Raw genomic sequence first — 25,641 nt, 5'->3', positions numbered from 1 at the left:
TAGGGTGTATTTCAGGCACAAAGAAGCTTTTTCCGTATAATGACAGTATAGACCCGGAAGAATGAAAAATTCTCAATAACTGATTTTCATATCATATACTAAATTTCAAAATGAATATTATGTATATTAATAAAATTCCATGGAACACGTTAATATGAAATACTGAATAGCTTGTCGTCCATTTAATTGATTATATAATTAAACATCAATTTATGAATTTTGTTCGATTATCTACGTTATTAGGATGGCAATGTATAAGCAATAATGGTTTAATCAATACTTTTCGAAGTTTTATCAATTGTATATTTGAGTTTAGAAATATTCGTTTAGTTAAAATACACTAAAAAAAAAAAAATATTGTTACACAGAAAAAAAATTTACTTGATTTAAGTAAATAATTTTGAAGAACTTGATCTTCTTGGTTTGAGTGGAAAAATTCTTAAACTAAGAAAATTTTCTTGGTTTAATTAATTTTTTTTTGATTCAAGAATTTTTCATCTTGATTCAAGACAACGAAACTTTTCAAAATTATTCTTGGTTCAAGAATTTTGCACTTGATTCAAGTTAATTTTTTTTTTCTGTGTATGGAATAGAAAAAGCATACACTGATTAAATCAAGATCAATTTTTCTTTTCATTTTAATATGAAATTTTTACATTAACGTCTATTCAAGTTTTTAGTTAATACCCCTTTCAGAAAGTTGTTTTTCCTTTTAAATTGTACCTACATGTCTAAGGTAATACAACCGATTTTGGAAATATTAAGCGTACACTGAAAAGCAATTTTTATAGGTACGAAACGATATTGCGATTACAGTGATACGCGTGTTGTTTTCTGGAGAATAATAAGGTTAGCAAAACTTCACGGAAAAAAGTAAACTGTAATAAATAACAGTCGATTTATAATAAGTAATGATCAACTGTTAAAAATTACCACTTCAAACAGTAAAATCATGATTCTACTATTCACATTGTAATATTTACAATTTAAACCTTACAATTTACTCTTTACATGGAAGAAAATACTATTTCAAACAGTAATATTCGCCATGTAAATGTTTAAAATGTTAAAGTATAATAATTAAAAATTCAGACTTTAATATTTATCATTTCGTACCTAAAAAATGATATTATGATATATAAAAAGTATAGAATAAAGTTAGTAAATTTCTAATACAAGCAACGTCAATATTTACAAAGTAAAATGGTAAATTTTAAACGCAACGCTAAAAATCAAACTGTAATTATTGACTTGCTTAGACTGGTAAAATGTATATATTAAAAGTATAATTTTTACTGTTTGAAATATTAAATTCTCCCAGAGTGAGACCCCCCTTCTCTTTCATCTGAGTTCCCCTTCTCTTCATAATATGGACTATATATTGAAATGGCAATTTTTACTGTTTGAAACTGTAATTTTTAAAGATAAAAGAGTCGTTATTAACTATAGTGATAACTACTAATTACTTATTTTGGATATTAAATTATAAATTGTGGCTTTTATACTTTCTACATTAAGTTCTATAATATTTACATTTTTGCCACCCCGATGTCCGTTTTACTGTTTGAAACTATAAAAACTAATCGGAATCCGAGTGAATATTACAGTTTACTTTTTTCCGTGTTTATACAAACGATAACGATAATATCCAACATGCATGGCACCTGAATGAGTAGCAATGGTCGTGGTCCAAACGGCTACTAATAGCGATACGGACCATACCTGTAACGATGCTCTTAGATCGCATCAGTAATAGTAAATCACGCCAACCACAAATTTTTTTTTCTCAATGTAATTCTGCATGTAAAATAGAACAGTTGGATAAATACAGTTTACAGTGAAAATTTTAATAGTTCAGCCTAAAAAAAAACTTGAAAAATTAGATTTTTAAGATTGAATTTTCACAAATTTTGCAAGAAGTACATTTTAAAACTCTAAAAATTAATATTTTTTCTATTGCATGCTAAAATCGTCATATATATGAGTTAAAAAATGAGAAAAACCGATCTATTAGTTAATTAATAGTATTCATTTAAAATTCTAAGAACGGCAAAAAAAGATTTTTGACTCTTTATTTGTAAATAACTTTAACTTTATAATTATTTATAATCACAATAAAAAGTGATAGTAGTTCTTTTTTGTTGTCACGTAAAAATTGACTATTCATATATATTCTCAAATTTTTTGTTATATTTTCATTAAAATTTAAAGGTGGTCTTACAATTAGAAATATTTTTTTTTGGCATACATCCCATTGAAATCTAACTTTCCATTATCGAGTAAGGTTTAATGATGCTATTTTTATTTTCATGCAACTTTTATTGATTGACAAGATCAATTGGCAATTCTTTAGATTCACATTATAAGTGTCACACTATACATTGAAATACCCGGTGAAAATGAGTGACGGAGAAAATATTTAAAAAAATGGAGATAAAGGAGGCAGAGAGTTGGAATTTGTACTGGAATAACAGATGAGTACTCTGAGTGGCATTGACAACCGTCGTCTTCACATTTTAGTATTCTTATTCAGTGACAAGGACGTTCTCCAAAGCATCTACTAAGTTTGGAAGCCATATATATATATATATATATATATATATATATATATATATATATATATATATATATATATATACACATACATATATATTTATGAGAAGCTATGTATATATATACATTTATACATATATATGTATATATACTAAGAGGGTGAACATGGGGCGAAACAACAGCCCATTTTCACTAGCTTGCCCCCTAAATGTGGCCAATAAAAACAACACTCTAGCTCTTCATTCTCTCCCTCTTTTCTGCGCAAACTCCCAACCACATAAAGGACAAAAGGGCGAATAGCTGAAGAATGGGACGATTCCCCAGTACGAGGGAATGAGAGGGCGTTCATTGAATTTTAACAATAACATTGCGTTTTTCGATCGAACAATCGGCCAATTCAATTCAAATGTCGTTTGACCGAAGTTTAGTTCACTCTTGCAGAAAAGTGTTCTACAAGTAGGGAGAAATGTAAATAGTTAAATTTTGTCGTCACTTTTCAAGTGTGTGATCTAAAATAATTTTATTAATAATCGGACAATATATAAATGAAAATATGTTCTCTTTTTTTCGGCTTATGTTAAAATATTAATATTAATTTATGTTTTTCAAAAACAATTCTTATTTTACCTACTTTAACTTAAATACCAATTTTTTTTAATTAGTTTGTCCTAACTAATTAATAGTAAAAAAAAAAAAAAAATAGATTCGATAAGTCAAACGATAAGGAAAATGATTCGATAAGCAAAAACTTAAAGTTCAAATCTACACAGAAAAAAAAATTTCTTGAACCAAGAAAATTGTAAGGAAAACCGAAGTTATTTTGGAGCAAGAAGAAATTTTCTTGATTTAGGAAAATTTACGCTTGACTCAAGACTTTCTTTCTGTGTACTTTTTCGGTTTGAAAGTCGGAGCATAATCAGTTGATCCACATTTTTTTCATTATTAAGATTGTTTATTACTTTCCATTAACTACAAATAGGATTTCAGTTTAAAGTGTAAGAAATTACATTCTTCGGACCATATCAGGTCATATAAAAATATTTTTCATGGATAAAGTGACCACTGCATAGCAAAAATCAATTCTTGATTTTAGAGAACTATTAGAAAGATTAATTATCTTTTGAGCAAATCTAGTCTATGATGAAGAAATTTTTTTTTTATTTTAAGGAAAATTTTACTTGGACTGTAAAGCTGTTTTGACCTTCTTTATTTATTCTCTTAAACCGTATAAACCTTTTTTCAGTGTTCAACTATATAGCAAGGTTTCATTTTAGTTATTTGAAATCGGCTTAATATTATAATTGAAGAAATTCAAAAATACCCAAAATGGGACCACCCTAATGCATTTCTGTAATAGGTGGAAAAAAAAATTTGATTATTCATACTTGCCTAATAAAAATGATCAGTGAGCAAAATAAAATAAATTTTCTCGATAAAATTGTCGCAAGTCAACGATGTAAAATCTATAAATATATACAGAAGGCACGCGCAATCTATCTCAGTGTATAGTTTGAATCCAGAGAACTAGTTCAGCTTCTTTATTGGAACTCATAAAATTTCATGAAGTTTAGTTTGTGAAAGATATAAATCTATTTGACTTAGCTTATATTTTTTATATACATGCGTGATTTTTCCGAATCATCCCTTAGAGTCCACATAAAAAAAATATATATGCCCGGATAAATAATTTTAGAAATGTGACATATTAAAAATTTACTCTGTTACATTATTTAAAGAAATAAAAATCTGCAATTTCATTTGAAAAGTTTGAGCATAGTTCTTAATTTAAACAATTATTTTATTTCTTCATAGACATATCATTATAAGAAGTTAAGAAATAAGAGCTTGAAAAATTACGAAGTAAACAAAATACTATTTGATGAAAAAAAATTTTCTGAAAGAGTAGCAAGTTTTACATGCAGAAATTGATGATTTGAAAATTTTTAATAATCTATATACTTGATAAATATTTACCGCCATATTTATTATAACATTACTTTCGGAACCAATAGATGAAGAAATAAGAAAATATATTAGGTTTTAGTTTTCGAACGCCACACCCTCTATTGTGTCCATGTATCGACCAAGTCACGCTTTTATTCGTCTCTTCTCTTCGCTCCTGTACCCCCAATCAACAAATTTACTTCTTTCACTCTTTCTTTTTATTAAGTAATATTCTGCTTCATAAATAAAACTATTTATTTATTAATGAAAAGTGCATATTAAATTATTTTAATGTCATTATTCTATTTAATTTGAGAATTAATGCGTACAATCGGTTTTTTTACATAAACTAGTGTGAAAATGCTTAACTATCCTATTATACTTGCACTCTAGCTATATCTCTTGTACACCTTGGAATAATATTTTGATAGCCTCGAGCAAGTTCCTCCCTCTCATGCGGTCTATATATCGTTGACAGGAAATTATTTTTCGAGTCCGATTCTAGGTATATACATATATACCAAGACATATGTGTACACATGTCTATATATAATCTATTTCATTTGAAATCAATAATTTTTTTCGGCTATCTTTTTGAATTTTTAATACGTTTATATTACGAATATATTCAAAAGAAAGATTTAAGATTCTGCCTTTATTCGTGTTCGAAAAAGACTGACATAAAAAATAAAAATTGTGATACTATTTTTATGATATTTACTTCGATATATTCAGTATCTACTGCAAATCAATTAAACTATTATGAAAATTTTAGCCTAATAAATGTTCCTTTATTTGAGAATTTTGGAAAAATCAGTTCATGTCTATAAGAATGTTACTTATGTAATGAGCTGATTTTCAGATAAAGCTCAGTTTCAACAATGTTGCAATCTAAATCAGAAAAAAAAATTTTCTTGAGTCAAGGTAATAAATTCTTGAGTTAAAAAATTATTTTTGGTCTGAAAAATTTTTCTTGTTTCAAGAATTTATTCTTTTGACTCAAGAAAATCATTTTCTTCAAAATGGTATTCTTGGTTCAAGATTTTGGCTCTTGAGTCAAGTTAATTTTTTTATCAGTGTGATAATTTGTTATTGCCGCACAGTAAAAATTTTGTTAAATTTAATATTTTTTTCGTATTACCGTAAAAAATATAAAAAGTCTGGTATCATCCAGAACAAATTTTAATTTTGATTTGTAGTTATTTAAGTTGTTACCAATGTAATACGAACTTTTTTACAGCGTATAGCTTATAAATTGTTAAATAATATAGATACAGCTACAGACCCAGAAACTTTTTTGTTTTCTGATAAAATATCTTTCTAATTATGCATAAATTATGGCAATATCTGTTTTTGTTCAAATAATATACACAGAAAAAAAATTTCTTGACCCAAGAAAATTATAAGGAAGATCGAAGTTATTTTGGAGCAAGAAGAAATTTTCTTAGATTAAAAAAATTTAACTTCGTTCAGAAAATTTTTAATTTATTCAAAAAATTTTCAGTCTTCCTTAAGATTTTCTTGATTTAAAAAAATTTATGCTTGACTCAAGACTTTTTTTCTTTCTGTGTATTAATTAAAATTCATACTCACCCATTTTCTAAATTATTTCATTTTTATTATTTTTATTGTAAAAAACAAAATCTATAACTTAAGAAGAAAAGGGAATTATTAATTACACATTATTCTGTTTAAAGAACATTTTAAAATATATTTTTATAAACAATACAGAATTTTTCAAATTATATGAGTTCTGCTTTTTTTAACGGATGGAATTCCTGAACAGTTTGGTGCATCTACACGGAAAAAAGTAAACTGTAAAATTCACTCGGATTCCAGTTAATTTTTATAGTTCCAAACAGTAAAGTAGACATCGGGGTTGTAAAAATATAAATATTATAAAACTTAATGTAGAAAGTGTAAAAGCCACAATTTATAATTTAATAATGGAAATAAGCTTTATTTCTATTTAACACGTTTTTGAACTTGTTGACTAGACTATTGGGCTGGTCTGTGAATTAGTAATCGAACTCCATTCACTGTGCACCTACTCTAACATATTTTTTTTCCAACTTTGACTTGTCTTGTTTCTTTACAATTCTTGTATAATCTTACTCATAGTTTTTATTCAATTTTCCAAACGATAATTTAAATCTCTAAAACTGCACTGATAAAAAATTGACTTGACTCAAGAGCCAAACTCTTGAACCAAGAATTCCATTTTGAAGAAAATGATTTTCTTGAGTCAAGAGAATAAATTCTTGACTCAAGAAAATTTTCTTAGACCAAGAATAATTTCTTAGTTCAAGAATTTATTCTCTTGATTCAAGAAAATCATTTTCTTTAAAATGGTATTCTTGGTTTAAGAGTTTGGCTCAATGTTTTTATCAGTGTGTACTTATGTATTCTAAAAATTCATCAACAATGAAATTTACATTTTAAGTCTACGAAATTGAATTTCAAATTTTATTAATTGAGCTGAAAACTTGAATTGACTTATACATAATGAAAAAAAAACTGAAAAGCTTTTTATAATAGATATATCCTATAGGCTGACATCAAATTAACACTTGTGTAAAAATTTTTTTTTCTGCTGGTGTTATTTTATCTTCTGCGTGAAACGTACGAAGTAAAGTGAGATACATATATACTGACTGGCATGCTCGTTAAACTGATTTGCAAATCGAATGCACTCTACATTTCTCGAACATCAGTCAGTGTTACTATCAGCTTATTGTATACTACTTTTATATCCCAATAGTTTTTTTTTTTTTTTTTTTTTTTTCATTTTGTACTTTTATTTTAATTTTTTTTTTTTTTTATAAGTACGGTTTGTTTTAACTTGACTTATCGGTTAGTTTTTAAAAGTTATCAAGCTAGAGCATGGGCTCGTTCATCATGCATTGACTTATTATTCAAGCAATAAAATTTATTCGTGGTGCTAAATTTGTTGCTTTTTAGTTATTAATTAGTTGCTCCATTTAGAATATTATTGTTGCTTGTTTAGATTCCGAGAAATCAATAATAATATCCGTCCAAGATGAGTCTTGCTGCTGCTAGCTTGACGACGCTGGTTTTTAAATTTCATGTATAGAGCCAACATCGATAATTTCAAAATTTTTCTATTGTCTATCAACTTGGAATATTTACTGCTTAGACTACCTTTAAAGTGCATAAACATTTCGAAGTCGGTAGATTCTTTCAAAACTTAGGCCACAGTTTTTTGAGCTCGAAAATTCGATAATTATTTAGAATACACTATTTTTTAATATTGGGTCTACAGTATTTTTTAAAAAAATCAAGTGATTGAAATGCATTTGGCGGCATTTAACGCAGCTATTCTGAATGCAATAAAGCGATCGAACACTGAGATCTAGACAGAAAGAAATTAGAAAAACCACTTTTTTTAAGTTTTTTAAGATTAAGATATTTCTCGAAAAAATAAACTAGTTTGGTGCATTTTCACAGAAACTTTACAACTAATTAATGACATTTAAGATGGCCCGACAAAAAAGGAGTAAAAGTGACTATAAAATGTTTTTGATTAACACAAATTTTGAATCCAAAAACTGTTACTTCTTCAGAAGCCAAAATGCTGAAAAAAAATCGTTTATTACTTGACCAAATTTTATTACACTCTTTCAGTTATTATCCTTTCAAATGAGTATTATTGTGTATATACTTTAGCAAATAAACGTCGGTTGAAGATTTTCAGCTATGTATAAGATGGATACAATATATTAATAGATTAACTATCATATGTGTTCTCGTGTAAACTAATTTTAAGAATCCACTCACCAGCACAACAATAAATTTATAACACAAATTTAAAATTCAAATAAAATGCTTGGTGACAAGTAATATAAAATAGTAATACAATGATTATGTTTATTATTACAAAGTAAATATTTAAAATCAATCACACTAAACTTTATGTAAAATTTTTTCTCATTACAAACATATTTGGAATGGTATGAAGATCATAAGTTTAATGATTAATATTAAAGTAAAACTGTCGTGCCACAGAAACTGTCTTAATAAATTTGGTGCTGAAGCTGGAATAACAGTGTTGGGTTATGAATTAAGAGAGCAAGAAAGAACGTAAGAAAGTACAAAAAGAAGCCTTGAAGGTATAACGTCGGTTTCTTGGATAAACATCTCAAATTAGGAACACCAAGTACTTTTTTATCCATCCCCTTGGCAAGATAGAGCATCGTTACGACTTCGGCATGCCGTCGGTAAACTAATAATGCGTTGATGTTATTTATTACAAGTGCGTTTCAATAACATTTTAATTTATTAAGCTTCTATAATAATCTAATGATAACTCATCAAATATATTATAGCTTTATGGTTAAAAGTTTTAAAAGTTTATTTTTATTATTTTCATTATGATTGCTTTATTGTTTAAATTTAATAACATATTTTTGTTCACAGTATAACTAGTACGATCGACAGTCACGTAACACTTTCTGTAGTTTACTAGAGACGTGATGTGAGTGAGAAAAAAATAAGTAAGAAAAAGAAAGAATAAACAGAATGTTTGTTCAGCCGCAACTTTAATCTTTTGTATGCCATGACAGGTTTACTGGTATAACGAAATTTTTGGTTCACCAAATTTTATCAACATTGGAATGAACGTAAATGAAAGAATATATATATAGTATACTGAGAATATATATAGATAAATTTATTTTCTACCCGGCTAAAAAAATGTATGTATAATTGTATATACTTATATACAATTATATATAATAATATATAATTAGATGCGCTGTATATGTTGAACTTTTCTAGTATATTCTTATTACTGATTCCGATAATACTGTACTGATAAAAATAAAAAACATACTTTCTTTGATATCACATTTTAAAATAAAAATCCATCGGTATATAAATTTCTTTCGTTGTTAGAATATTTTGGAATATTTTTTAAAAAATTTTTTTTAACATACACAATAATTATATTTTCTGGATCAACAAAATTAAACTGGAATTATTAATGATAGAATTTCTATTCATTGACATTGTAAGTCATTTTAACGTCGCAGCTATTATAAAACAAATATTAGTCATACAAAATTTCGATACATTGCTGGTCAAATTTGTATTATGAAAACTTTTTAGAAGAAGTTAAGGATCAAGTAAATGGGTTAATATTCATTACCATCCTCTTCAATATTATTTAAAAAAAATTGCGAATTCAAAAAATGTACATTATTTACAGTATCCGCTTGAAATTCTCTAAAAAGAACGTTAAAACAATAAGTGTTTATACACTGATAAAAAAATTAACTTAAGATGTTGACTCAAAAGCCAAAATCTTGAACCAAGAATACCATTTTGAAGAAAATGATTTTCTTGAGTCAAGAGAATAAATTCTTGAAACAAAAAAATTTTCTTATAATCCTCGGCTTCACCTCGGCCAATAATTGCATATGATTTGAGACATTTCTTACTTTATTTCCCTAGGGGTGTAATATACTATTGTTACCATTCTTTGGTGGGGGCGGTTATGCCCCAGAAAAAAAAAATTTTTTTTTAAGAATTTTTCTAAAATTTCAGTAAATTTGTTCAACGTAGAGCTAAGGTAAACTAATTAGATTTTAAAAAACCACAAAAAGTAATAATCGACTTAGGGGGACCACCGTGCCCCACCCTCCTCTATAGTTAATTTATTGTAGGTAATAAAATAACAATGAAACATCTTAACTATAATAGATACTTTTTTTAATCAATCGCTCGATTTAAAAAAATTTATCTCTACTAATTGTCAACAGTTAATGATTTATCCGATTTTTATGAAGCTTTTTTAGGTAATATTACGATTAATTTTTAGGAACAGTGAAAATGTCTGTAGAAAAAAAAAGTAAGTATGAAACTAAAAATAATTTCAACCAAGCAATTTTATTTATTGATTTATTAAAAAAGATTATTAAAATTTTTAAAAATTATGAATTTTCGTAGGATTTTTAAATTTCCGTAAAATTAAGAATTGGACATTTATCTATCACCCAATAAGGAAACATTCTGGAAGCAAAATGAGACAATTCGAAAATTTAATTAAGGGTTTTTTTTATAAAAACTTTTTCATCGGTCACTCCAATTTCTTTCATTTTTCTAAATTTATTTCACCCAATGCGGATTGTATGATAAATTTTTTATATTTACTCAAAAATATTTTAATGATTAAAATTAATTTTTACTTTATAATTTAATGACTTATTTGCAATTTGAATACAAATTTTCAATTTTTTTTAAATATATCTCACTATTATTAAATAGATTTATTTACTATTTTCATTATCTAAACGATGTAACTTCAGTGCACTAATGTAGCATTTTCATTAACGATTTGTAAATATTTATAACTAATTGAAAATCATTTTCACATCTATCATGCTTGAAATAAATATTAAAAGTAAAAAATTTTTTTTAAATAAAAAATATTACTTCATACATGATGTAACCATTGTTAATCATTAACGGTAATTATAAACTTTTCATTCATAAATATTATTTTCGTATCAAAGTAGTGACAGTTTGAAACGTGCAACTGTGATAATTATTATCAGAATGAACAGTAAAATGTCTAATTTTTTTTTTGTTTATATCATAAATATGACTTATAAATAATATATCATAGAACTTATACTTTTTATTTGTTATGAATAAGCATAATCATTTACAAAAAGAAAATATTTATAAAATATTAAATTAATGTTTTGTATTTAAATATATATCTAAAGTTTTATTGAGACGACAATCTAATCTGATTGACAGTCGATTTATTTTTTTAGTCGCAATGAAAAAAGAAACATGGCTGATTGGCTTTCAAGACAAACAAATGGTGTGCGGGCATAAGAGAGTTAGGCTTTCAAGGAGTAAGAGAATACGTCAAGACAATTTTTGAAAAGTGCCAACTGTTTTATTTTAAATTTCAATATGCATATGTGTGTTTATGTACATGTATACAGTTCGGCGCGTTCGCATTTAAACCAAGATTAATACCCAGTTATAATTATCATACAAAAAATATTTTTTTGAGAGATAGAATTAGGTATTAACCTTTTATTTTATAACATTCAAATCATGATCTGTATTAAAAATTCGAAATAAATGTATCTGTAGTAGTGCGAAAATTCTCATGACAACCAGAAATTTTTAACATATGCTATTTACGTAGTAAGTAAGCGTATTGTGAAATAATATTTTTATTCACAATAACAGTTTTAAACATATTATGATTATAATCAATGGTTAACAAAATTTAACTTTCTGTAAACAATAACACAGTTAGTTATTGTTGCTCTCATCAATGAAATTGCCTAATTAACTTGGTAAATTTCACAAAAGAGTCGAAAAACAGTAAATTTGTAATTTTCTTTTAATTATATATTTCTCAATCAGAAAATCAGGTTGATTACTTAAAATCGTATAGAATTGATTTTTTTTTCTTTCCAATTTTTTGTCTTATTCTACCATTTTAAAGGTTAAAAATAGTATTCATTCAAAAACTTTTAAATATCAAGTAGCATTCTATACACTGTGCAAAAATTTGTATCACGCATTTTTATATTTCAATTCAGAGATTTAAAATTAACTTAAAAAAAAATCAATAGTATTCTTTTAAACAACTTATCTGTCACTGGTTATTAGTTTACTCAACAACTAAACAGATTTTCCCTAATAAAACATGATGATTGACGCATACACATTTTCTAGAAAATAAACAAAACTTATGGAGAAACATTTTTCATTTTTATTTAAATTATCATATTTAGCAAAAAAAAAATTTTTTATTGGAGCTTACTCTAGCTCAAGATTTTATTCAATTTTAAATTATGTAGTAATTCATCAGATAGGAGAAACTAAGAATTTTTCAACAGACATAATAAAATCAAGATGTATAAAAAAAGATCTAAAAAAAGCCGTTACAGTAACAAATAAAGAAATCCTTGAGCGTTTCTAAATCAAAATTTTATATTTTAATAAATTTTCAGGACATATTTTTGAACGTAAAAAGTTTTAGAATAATAAAAAAATGTCAAGGTTAATTAAAATGTGACCAACAAATATTTTTTCATGGGAGACTTAAAAAAAAATAATCCGATTTTTTGCACCACATTGATGCATGTATACAGTAGCACTCGAACGTATTTCGATAAACATAGTGATTTGCTTAATTAAAAATACAGTATTTATCTTTATTATTAAACTAATATTGATTGTTTTTTTCAAGTTCAATCAAATTATATCATCGAATAGTAATTTTTAATAAACGAAAAATGGAAAAAGTGATAAATCAAAAATTTTTTGGCGCAATATATTGTCATGATAATATAATTTAAATTGTTACTTTTTGCATGTATATTAATTAAGTAAAATGTTAATTTTTATTTAAATTTTCGATACGAAGAGAGAGATGTATTATAAAAATAAAATAAATTAATGACGACACCTTATGTACATGTGCACAGGTGCAAATCGAGTTTCGCCTGCGTCATTTTTTATGTTTTTAAGTCGGATTCATTATTTATTTTTTTAAACGTACAGTAAAAAAAAATTTTTTTTATTGTCGTATGATAATTTTTTTTGTCATTTATCAGCGATACTAAGTTCAAGGACGTCAAAAAATCTTTTAAATATTGTATCTTCAAGTATATGTTGATTATTTTCAATAAAATAAATTATTTTTTAGTAAAAACCAATATTAATCAAATGGCATTGACCAAAACGATACAGTGCGTAATAATTTTTATTAATATTTAGTTTATGCAAAAATATCAATTATGTATTCGAATGATAATTTTTAGAAATAATATGTAGGGTAATATCAATTTCCAACGACGAGTTTCGGACAAATTCACTAAAGGAAGAAAATATGCAAGAGGGTGCTATATAATGTATAGCTTGAATATAGACAACCCTATCTGGCCTCACCAACCGCAGAGTATCACTACTCTGCATCCAGATAATCCTAGTCGAGCTATTGATATGCTGATGCTCGTAGTTGTCGCGTGAAATTGCCTGTCGGTACGCTACATTGTGCTGTTTTATTCTGTTCTATGATTTTTTCTGCTTACAATATCACTGTGGAAATTTCCTAATACACTAATCCTTCCCTTTAACATTACTTTTCAATCCTATCACTATTCTCCAGCTTTTAAAGAGTATTGCGCGTATATGTGTTGATATATTCACATTCAGATAAAATGACAATATCAATATTTTTGTTAAGCTTTTTTCGCCACTTTTCATTCGTCTCTAATAATTTAGCGTAGTGAAAAGTTCCAAGCTAGATTTCTAAAATAATAAAATCAACTTGAATTTTAGAAAATAAATTTTTAAAAAAAGATAATTTTAAAAAATTTAACTGTCTTGAATCTAACAGCAAAATTCTTAAATACTTTTATAAAGCAAGAAAAATTTTTTGATTCAATATTTTTCCCTTTGAATCAAGTTAATTTTTTTATCTATGAGCTAAGATTACTAAATTTTTTTTATTTACTAATATTGTAAAATTTATCTTGAGTTTTAAAATTTATTTTTTCTGAAAAAATGTAGAAGGATTTTGTATGAATTTATTGTATTGAAACATCGGCTGTTCTTCATATTACTGAACAGTCGCGTTAGTGGGAAGAATGAAAAAACAAATTGAAGCTGAATAAATAATATGCTTATTTAAAAGCTAACTGACCTATGCATCGGCTTAACTGAAAAAAATTTGTGTAAGTCCTCGTGGCCAAAAAAATTAAAAAAAAAAAAATATTTTGAAAATCTTATTCTCGCTCAAGTTTTTACTGTGTATATGTGCTATATATACACTGTTAAAAATTTTCGTAGAGAATGCGGAGTAAATACGGAGTAAATGCGGAGTGGATGATTTTCATTTTATTTACTCGCTCCGAGACAGATTTAAATTCCCGAATAGAAATTTTAATGTAAAACCTATTGGGTCCTCATTGGGCTGCCTAATAGGGACCCCAAATAGGGATGTCACGCAAAGTCCTATGTGGCCCTCATTGGGCAATCCCTCTCAGGTCCCAATGGGGGAAACCCCATCAGAACCCAATCTAAATTTTTAAAGAAAAAATATTATGATCTTCGAAAAGATTAAAAATAATATCGGACTAGATACTCATATTATGTTAATCATTAGACTATTTAATTTGAATTGAAACGAAATCACTGGTCGGAAAAATCTTTGTCGAGAGTTGGGCTCGAACTTGCGACCTTAGGGTCCTTAGTCGTTCACGTTACCGCTGGTCCAAGCAGGAATGCTTATTAATTCAATCGGTTAACTGACACATTATTCATGCTATACTCAAGCTTTTACAAATTGTTTTTTTTATTTATTCACTTTTCTGGCGTGAAAATACAATTTTTGTATAAATTAAATAGAAAATTTTAAAATAAAAAAAAAACGACTGAAAAATCCAAAAAAATTGAAAGAATTAAAAATAAAATTCCTTAAAACTGTCCGATTTGATTTGGGATCCTCTTTATGCTAACATAAAGAACGTTTATTTTTAAGATTAAAATTTTGTTGAAATGCATATTATTTAAAAAATTTTTTTATATGGATAAAAATTTAATTATGAAAAATACCGATAATGAAAATTTGTTTTTAATTAAAATTTCTTTTCATACTGGGAAAAAAAATTTGGAGTATGAATTTTGTTTCAGCAACATTAAAATGTATTTCAGTCTAAATACTCAGTATTTGGATTTAATCAGCACAGAAAGAAAAATTTCTTGACTAGAGAACAAAATTCTTGGCTCAAGAAAATTTTTGGGTACCGGAAAGAAGACCGAAGCTTGTTGCTCGAAGTAAAATTTTTTCTCGAAATTCTATTCTTGGTGGAAGTAATTTTTTATTAATTCAAATCATCATAAATACTTGATACAAAAAATTTTTATCGTTGATCAAGATTTTTAGATACCTTAGGGAAACAGCGCCACCTAATTCAGCTGAGAAAAAAATCTTCCCATTTGACATGTTAATCAATAAAAATATTAATGAAAATTTACTTCTATCAAGAACTAAATTTTTTGTAGCAAGAGGCAGAATTTTCTTAAAACAAGATTTTCTTGACTTAAATAAATTTTTTTGGATCTAGATATGTATTTCTTGAAGCAAGGGAATTAATTTTGTTGGAATAAGTGAAAATTCTTGTGTCAAAAAAAAAAATTTTTTTCAATGTTGGATGAATTTTTTTCTAATTCTTTTCTATTCTCAACAAATAATTTTTATTTTTATTTCTAATTAATTTATGACAAATATATTCTAATAATATAAGCTCACACATCTTTGGGCGATTAATTTTTTATATAAATAATCGACTGCCTAAATTTAAAGATTGTTTCTTCATGTATCTACTCACAGTTTGGGTTAACCTAATTGGGTTCTACTACGAGCCCAGTTAGGAAAGCCCATCGATGCAATATTTACATTACGTTGAGAAAATCATCTTCGGTCCCATACAGGTCTCACTTGGGAGAACTTAGCGATTTTATTTTTATTTTTCGTGAGGTTATCCCTCTTAAGTTCCACCCAGGACCTTATTAGGAAAAACTTAATAAAAATTCTTGATTTTACGTTGGGATTTCCCAACTGAGGGTTAATTAGGCCCTTATAGGGATTTCCCCATTGGACATGCCTCTTCGGGACCCAATCAGATCCAGATGTATACCCTGGGTAATCCCAAAGTAATTTCTAGTCGGGTTATAATATTAATAAACTTCACTCCGCAGAGTAAATTTTTCATTTCTTTTATTGAATAAAAATGAAAAGATAGTTTTGGCTCATTTTTAAATTATAAAATGTGCATTGAAAGATTTTCGAAATTATAATTAATAAACAAATTTTTAATTTCTGTCAAAATTCGAATTAAAAAAATTTTTTTTTATACAAATTTTTCTGGATATTTTCTGGATCAAAATCCAAATTCACTCCGGAATCACTCCGTTGAAAAAAACTCCAGATTCACTCCGAACGCGGAGTGTTTAATTACTTCACTTCGATACTCCGAGTAATAGGGATGAGGGCGGAGAAAAATTCTCTCCCGATTTTTTACAGTGTAACTGTGGCTATAACAAGTAAAAAAAGATTTAAAATACTTTTAGATATATAAGGACTCTGAACTAGAAAATAGCCGGGAGTTTTAAGGATGGCCTGCAGGGTCAACCATTTTTCGTATTTTTTCAATGAAGACCCTTGCCAGCGGCTAAAGTCGAAAAATATCTTGTTGATCCGATCTAATTAAATTTTGTTATTTGTAGTTTTGAATAAAAAATAAAATTGTGTTTCCTCTGATAGCGATCCCTAGAGTAAAAATACATGAGAGTGTGAAGTTAGTCAATAGTCGAAACTCGCAAAAAAATGGGACCTAATTCCTTGTTTGTCAAAATTAAGGCGCGTGCGTAGCGCTATTCAAATTTCTAGTAAGAATTAAAAAATATAATAATGGTAAAAATAAATTCATTAAATACGATTTTCTTTAAAAAACGAACATTTTTAAAAACATTTATCTTTAATTTTAGATATTATAATATACAAAATATACCCAGATGAGTCAAGCAAAAATTTTTAGTTCTAATTTCTTTTTAAGCAAGTAACAAAAAATTTTTATATTTTCAAGAAAATTTTCTTGTCTTGATTTGAAATAATTTATCCTCTTGTTTTAATAAATTTGTATTTTAACTTAAGTACTCATTATCTTGTCTCAAAATCATTTAGATCTTGGTCTGAATAATTTGCGAATAGCTCAAATTCAATTTTTTTAATCCCATGAAAATTGAATCATAAATTTCGAAAATATAATAGATCGTTGAATAAAGTCCATTAATTTATTTATGTCTACTGAAATAGATTCTTGAAAATTTCATAATAAAGAAAACAATCTTGTTCTTCTCCAGGATCGAACCTGTGACCGTCGAATGGTCAAATGGTGTCGTGAGGTACTGCGTTAAATCACTAAACTGAATAAATGCTTTAACTTTGTCTATTTAGATTCAAAATTAGTCAAGCGTCTTTAAAAAGTAGTAATTTTTCGCCAAAGTGGGGAAACGCCGTTCCCCTTGAAATATGACACAGTGGGGGTACGTCCATCCTTGGTAGAATGGGAGTAAGATTGTTAATAACGTAATTTTCTTGTGGTAAGAAAATTTTTTCTTGGTGGAATTTTTTTTCTTTTATGAAAATGATTATTTGTATCAATGAATTTTCAACTTTAAAAACGAAACTATGATCTTGAGTTAAGTAAAAATCTATTGTCTCTTCATTGAAGTCATATTGATTGAATTAATAAATAAATATATCTTAAAGCACAAAATAAGAAGTCTTTTATCAGTGAAAAGTGTGTAGAAAACTTTTCTTCCATCAAGATTAAAAATTCAAAAAAATTTTCAGTCAAGAATTAATTTTTCTATGTTTAATTTTGCAGCAAGATTTAAAATTTAATAATTTTATGTTGATTCTTTTATAATCTAATGCATTTTTTTTTTTTAAGAAGCTATTTTCTTTTTACCTCATGAATTTAATTACACTTAAAACATCCAAAATTATATAACACTTAAATTCTACTATTAAATTGTATAAGCTTATTGCACAGATATATAAGTTTTCCACTTTGACATCAAAGAGGATGTGTTTAAAGCAATAAAATTTGTCTTAGATCTATGAAGATTTCATAAGTGGAATCTTGATACACACATAGATAGAATATTCTGTTTAAGGTATGTGAAGCCAAGGAATATTTGTTTGTTATCTTGGTACATTTTTCATGTTATATATATTTTGCAGTCTCCCGGGTAGAAGTGAAACCGGGCATATCCGGCCTCCGACCACTAACTTGCTGATTTGTACTAAAATCTTATGTAAGGTCTCAAAGGAAACTTCTCGAAATCTTCTGTTCTCTTGAAAGTTTTCAACGAATTTTTTGTGCTCAGAGAAGAAAAAAGATTGGTTAAACTTGAAAAAAGGAAAAAAAAATAAATAACTAGATGAGTTATTTATCTAATTTGATTGAAAAGAATCAATTATTTTAAACATGATAAGTGATAAATCAATATAATATTTATTATTAGGGATTTATTAAAAATATAAAGCGCAGGCTTTCAAATTTTCATTCAATAAAAATTCGTCTGTCTGGTGAGCTTAAATGCTTGACTTCGGTGTTAATTGGCATGTATAATCTCTATCCACTGAGCCAATCCACGTTTGTAAAAAAGTAATGTTTTATTTGATTAATTTATATACAGAAAGAAAAATTTCTTGACTGAAGAACAAACTTTTTGGCTCAAGAAAATTTTCGGGTGCCTGAAGGAAGACCGAAGTAAAAATTTTTTTTGAAATTCTATTCTTGGTGGAAGTAATTTTTTCTTAATTCAAATTATCATAAATACTTTATACAATAAATTTTTATATTTATCAAGATTTTTAGATACTTTGAGGAAGCAGCGCCACCTACTTCACCTTGAGAAAATTTTTCTCTTGAATATTTGATACCTATTTTATATTATTTTTGTGTGCAATTATACATATTGAATAAAAAAAATTATTCCATATTGTTTAATCTTCCCATTTGACATGTTAATCAATAAAAATATTGATGAAAATTTACTTCTATCGAGATATTTAATTTTTTGGAGCAAGAGGCTGAATTTTCTTAAAATGAGAAGATTTTCTTGACTTAAATAAATTTTCTTGGATCAAGATACGTATTTCTTGAAGCAAGAAAATTAATTTTGTTGAAATAAGTGAAATTTCTTGTGTCAAAAAAAATTTTTTTTTCACTCAAGAAAATAATTAGGAAGAAAAATATTTTCTTGTCTCAAATGAATCTTTTTTTCTGTGTAAGATGTTCTAAACAAAACATAGAATTTACATTTTTCCAACTAATACAGTTAGTGTGTTACAACTATTATATTTTAAAGAAAGCTTATAAAAAAACAATTGCTGATATAGAGCTGATTAAATCAGAAGGTAAAACTTTCATAAATGAAATATACTGCACGCAGTTAATTTTTTGTCCTAGATCTAGGAAAAAGTAACTGCAACAGCTATACCTATAAATAGCTTTTTTCTCGCCTTGCAAGATTATATGTGAGATGTATCTTAAATTAAATATTTCAGCTTCAAGCAAAAAGGATATCTATTTACTAAAAAGTAGTGAAGAAGTGAAAGTCAATTAAACTTGGTCCTATAAAGTGAAAAAGAATTTGATATTTCAATTTACTTTGTCTGATAGCCCAAGGGTTCTCTTTTATTAATAACTAAGACCTTTTTTTTATAAACGTTTCCATTCGAAAGAAAAAAAAAAAAGTGAAGTGGATTCTTCGAAATGAACAAATTGTTGGACTTTAAAAGATGTTATATACATGATGTACACATTTTATAATAGAAAATTTTGACTATGTTGCTTACATCTATCCTTTTATTTATATCTTTATCGATTAACACCAGAAATCTGATCCGATGAAAATGTAGTATGCAATAAATGTTATATTTGAACGTTTTCAATTGCGTCGAATGAATGAGTTATATAGTCATAATTAAATAGTACACATACAGTTGTAAAACAGCGCATATAAGACTGGATTTAAACCCGGATATCTACTGTTTATTTACTGCTTATATTTTAAAGAGTACTCTTTGTAGTAGGATATAAAATTATTTGTAGCAGAGAATTTTTACCAAAATACAACACCATTATTTGTAGTAGTAAGTTAATAAGACAAAAAATAAAACCGTAGAATTAAGGATGACGTGAAGAAAATGATGTGGTTAGAAAAGAAGTGTCCTTCAAGTGTTTATGCAAGTCAGGAGTCGAACCCTTAGAAAAACACTGTCAAAATTGAATCCCTTGAGTATGAAATGCTCGACCTTTTTTTATTAGTTTTCTCTTTTTCAGACTTCAGGCTATCTATTAGCCATATATTTCGGTATGTTTTGCTATTTATACGTATATTCCACTTCTTTGGGAAACGCTTGTCCAATTCTGGGTTAGAATTATAATTATTTTATGCCTTACAATACAAGTACAATATATGATACATAATTCTATAAAAATATTAAACTCTATTGCTATAATAGTTATTTTTAGTTTTTCGCACAAAAATGTTTATTTCTTCTTCTTTTTTTTTTTTTTTACAGAAATATTCTTTAGGTAAAAATTTAAGTAACATGATATTTGATTTTTTGGACAAATCACCGAACTAATACTTGGACAGAAATGATAATTAATTAAAATAGCCACGTAAAATATTAATCAAATAAATAGATCACATATATATCTAAAAAATAAAGACATAGTAAAAAACATAAATCACAAATTAAATACTTATGTTTGATATATAATTTTAAATAAAAATAAAAATTATTAGCACACATATAATCCACAAATACATCACAATATCGACTAAAAAAATTACAAAATACCAGAATCTTTTCTCGCAACATACTCCTATTCGACGTATACATCTTTATAAGATCCGAAGAGGTTAGAAATAACTGCAGGGCGTAGTTTTTACATTTTCATACTATGAACTGTAATGGGCGTTACTAATTCTTGCAAATAATCCCCTTTAAAAGAATTTGATTGCTAACTTAAACGGGATAGGCGTGGTTTAACAGGCGATCTCAGCCAATGGTGAACATCATCCCCACTGAATAGGGGGCGTATCCCAGAATTTTCCAAATTTTTCCTTGAGTTACTTCTCAACGTACCACCTCCAAACTGGGTGAGTGATCCTGAAACACAACTGAAGTGTTGGTTAGAGAATTGAAGGAGGCTCTGCTCGCGCATCTTCTTTACTCTACTGGCAAGCAACATTAGCTAAGAGAAGAAAGAGGCAACTCAACATTCTACGTTTCTGCCACGAGCAACGACGAGCCCCCAGTGTGTTTTTACTCGGGGCTGAGTAAACGAGACGCTTGTTGTGTATCATAATACACCCGTAACGCCTGCTGTACCTACTGACTATAACCCGTTTCTTCCGTCCACTTAAACGCGAAAAATCTATTTCTTTCTATTCGTCCAAAAAAAAAAAAAATAAATAAAAAAAACCGCTCCTCCTTTGAATCTTGTTATATACAGTGAACAGTGGTGATAATGTGAATCAAGATAATTTTAATTAAACATTCATCATTGTTTATTAATATGACAGTGAGATAAAAATTTTAACAAAATTTTAGTGACAAGTGAGTGAAGTTTAAGTTATCTTTTGGTTTATATGAACAGCAATACAATGCATACGTTATTTGGTGAACAAAATGCCTATTACAGGCACGCAACCAGTGTTCCAGTTGGTATGGGTACTTCATCATATCCTGGAGTTGGTGGAGCACCGGCATATTATGAACAATATCGTTATGGTGGTTATACAGCAGCTGGTTATCCCGTCGCTGGAATAACTCAGCAACACATGCATCATCCGGCAAAAGATATGGTGAAACCACCCTACTCATATATAGCGCTGATAGCTATGGCAATACAAAATGCACCGGATAAAAAAATAACTTTAAATGGAATTTATCAATTCATTATGGAACGTTTTCCTTATTACCGTGAAAACAAGCAAGGTTGGCAAAATTCAATTAGGCATAACTTGAGTCTTAATGAATGTTTTGTAAAGGTTCCACGAGATGATAAAAAACCAGGAAAAGGAAGTTACTGGTCGTTGGATCCCGATAGCTATAATATGTTTGACAACGGATCTTATTTAAGAAGAAGAAGGAGGTTTAAGAAAAAAGATGCCCTAAAAGAAAAAGAAGAAGCACTGAAACGGCAAGGAATAGTATTAGATAAACGAGAAGATGTTAAATCTAACCATAACATAGATTCAACTAAAAAGCTATCGTCGTCTGAATGTAAGCAGCCAAAACGAGAGCCATTAAACGACCCACCTCATTGCATGAGTAATAATAGTTCTGTTGCTAAATATGGTGGTTTACAGGATAGTAAAACAAATACTACAACTGCAAGCGTTATTCAAACAAGTTTAGGGCATGGATCTGGTCTTCAAATTCAACAGCCGCATCAGGTTCACCAGGAAGTTGCAGTCACTGATGTAAATATAGGTTTAGATCCTGCAAGCTTCAGTGTTGATGCGTTGATGACAACCAGAGAAAATAGCGCCATAATGAATCGTGATCATCATTCACATCATTCTCATTCAATTCAACATTCTCATGGGCATTCTAGCCTTTCGCATTCATCTATGATGACCTCATCTCGAGATCCTAATACTACCGTCGGTACCAGAGATCTTACAGCAGTGGTGACTACTACTAGTACAACAACCGCCGCTGCAGTAGCTATGATGGCTTCCACCGGATACAGCCATGTTACGCCATCGAGAGGTCATTCTAGTCCGTCTGCAACAATGTACTCTCCATATTGTCCGAGCTCATCGGGATATATTATGGATCATACCGATTACAATGCTACCGTAACTAGAAATCATAATCCACCACATTCCCAATGGTATCAAGAGGCTGCTAGTCCTGATTCCGCAACTATTTATCAGGATACGCAATCGCCGAGCTGTCAATTATACAGGTAACTTATCATTGAGTTGTAATTAATAATTTTAGATGTAAAAATGCATATTGGCAGTGCTATTTAAATTGTTAAATCAATTCAACGAAAATTTTTTTTCGGTTGATTTCAGATCGAGTCCACCTACTCCTTTATCTTCGAGTGCGGCTCCATCTCCACCACTGTATCACAGTCATAGATATTATCAGGATTGTAATGCAGTTAATACCAGTGGAAATCTTCCAATAACGTTACATAAGTACTGAGATTATCGAACAAGGTCTCAAAGAGACCTTGCATCATCAATAAGTGGCAATCATCAACAGAAGCATGAAGATTATGATCCATATTTAGTTTACATTAAGCAAGAATGGATTTCACCTGATGAACTTCCAAAAGAATGGCACTGATAAATTAAATGTGACTTAATGTTAAATATATACATAAAAAAAATATATAAATAAATATTTGCGCGTAACATTGTGGAATAAAGAAATTAATATAATTTAAAGGTCAAGTTTGATATGACAACTGTGTAAACTGAAGTTTTTGAAGGCTTGCATTAATATATGAGTTTTTTGACCTAAGTCAAGAAATACTTTTGAATATATTATGCTGACATTGAATCAGATGCTCTTATACTTTTTCCGGTTTACAACCTTATCTTCATCATATCGATGATCTTGCTTAATTTTTTTAATATTATACTTGTCGCGTATAATACATAACTGTGTAAATAGAGGACGACATGCCACCAAATAAATCAGCTTGACAGTTTTTTAAATTTTTGTTTACCAATCGTCTGTCTCGATATTATGAAAATCGGATAAGGAAAGAAATGCGTTTAATAAAGGACGAATCAAAGTCATTCCTTTATCAATTGTTATAGAGTTTTTATTTCACTTTTACAAATAATTTATTTATCTAGAAACTAAATATTAATAATGCATTTAATTTGTATATTTATAGTTATCATTTTTGTTCAATTTATTTAACGAAAATATCTATATAAACAATGTTTATAAAAAAACTGAGATATATTTATTAATAATCTACCCAAAATAATATTGAAATTAAATTCAAAATAATGTGAATATAAATAGAATATAAATTTCAAATAAATTAAAAATTAAGAAGGGTTATAATTTATGTAGTTAAAAAAAGTGAAATGTTGTGGACATAGAGGATTGTAGTTAGCTAAACATTAACGAATTATCATGTTCGTTTTTTGCGTGTAGTGATGTTTAATAGTTTGTATATTACAAATAAATAAGAAATACGTATGAAGAAATATTACGATGATAATTATTATATTAAGAAATTAGTAAGGAAATTTAAGTACATATTGATGTCTCGCAAATCGCGAGGCTAATTATTATTATTATTTAAAATATTTCACATAATACTAATGTGAATATTCCAAATAAAAATTAAATTAAAAGGAAAAATGTGTTCATTTTATTATTTAAATACAATCAAAAATATTAATTAATTTTTACTATTTATTTATTTTAGAGAATTATTATTTATTTTAAATTATACATAAATATTCTCTCACTTGTAAAAATCTTTATTCATCAATATTTAAATTATAATAAAATGGGAAAAGTATTAAATGTAACATTAATAGATTTTCATAACATATTTATCGACATAATTCGGTGGATACAAATATATTTCAAGTAAAAAATAAAAACCAATATCAAATCACTAAAAAATATTATCTGTAGGAATTATTCAAAAAGTAAAATGGTTAGAAAAATTCAAAGGAAAAAAAGAATCTTTTACTAAATCTTTTAGATTTCTGATTGCCAATGAGAGGGAGGTTGAGTAGTATTTGAAGGGTCAAAAATTACTTGGGTGGTCGTATTGGGTTTGTATCCTCCGCACTTAAAACTACCCGAGGCTGAGATTTAACTACATCTGCTTTTAAAACACGTGCTCTAAATAAACTGCAAGAACCCTCGTCAGGTTTACTGTTGTCGATGAAGCTGGACACTTGGTTAGTTGTATAAGAATTATAGTGTGTATATATCTAATAGTTTGAATAACTTCGATCAATCCTGTAAGCTTTTGTGTACAAAGTACTTAACATTCCATTTTCTAGCTATTTTCAAATATTTTTCTTTCTTCATTTATTACGTAAATAGATTTATGATTTACTTATTATATACAGAAAAAAAATTAACCTCAATCAAGTAAATCATTTGGAAGAACTTCATACTTTTGATTTAAGCAGAAAATTTCTAAGACCAAGAAATTTTTCTTGGTTTAAGTAAATTTTATTTAATTCAAGAATTTTTCATCTTGAACCAAAACAATGAAACTCGTCAATATTATTTTTTTAATTCAAAATTTAAAAAAAATTCTGTTAAAAAACTTAAATTTTAATTTCTTCAGCATTATAATTATTTAAAAAATTCACGTCCAAGCAAAAAAGTTATCAAGCCGTCATATAATTTTATAATGCTTTAAGTATATACGTTGGATGTTTCAAAATAATTGACATTTTTCTCCTGTGTAAATATTTTAGATCTTCTCATTTGAAATGAATAAATATTGGGCATAAATAAAGAAATGTAAATTTTGGGCTACAATT

At 27.5% G+C, this 25,641-nt stretch overlaps 1 protein-coding gene across 1 annotated transcript; it reads left to right on the top strand.

The window, feature by feature from the left end:
* Positions 1-21,395: 21,395 nt before the first annotated feature.
* Croc (forkhead box protein crocodile) lies at positions 21,396-24,482 on the top strand. Its single transcript, XM_074259264.1, has 2 exons — positions 21,396-23,063; positions 23,176-24,482. Exons 1-2 carry the CDS (start codon positions 21,736-21,738, stop codon positions 23,306-23,308), a joined length of 1,461 nt encoding a protein of 486 aa, XP_074115365.1. The 5' UTR covers positions 21,396-21,735; the 3' UTR covers positions 23,309-24,482.
* Positions 24,483-25,641: the final 1,159 nt, after the last annotated feature.

Source organism: Cotesia typhae, unplaced genomic scaffold (assembly GCF_013202065.1).
Source record: "Cotesia typhae breed Kobodo isofemale line unplaced genomic scaffold, CoteBio_Ctyphae contig_20, whole genome shotgun sequence".
Classification (NCBI taxonomy): Eukaryota; Metazoa; Arthropoda; class Insecta; order Hymenoptera; family Braconidae; genus Cotesia; species Cotesia typhae.
The sequence above is the reverse complement of the archived record's forward strand: the minus strand, read 5'-3'. Positions and strand labels throughout refer to the sequence as shown.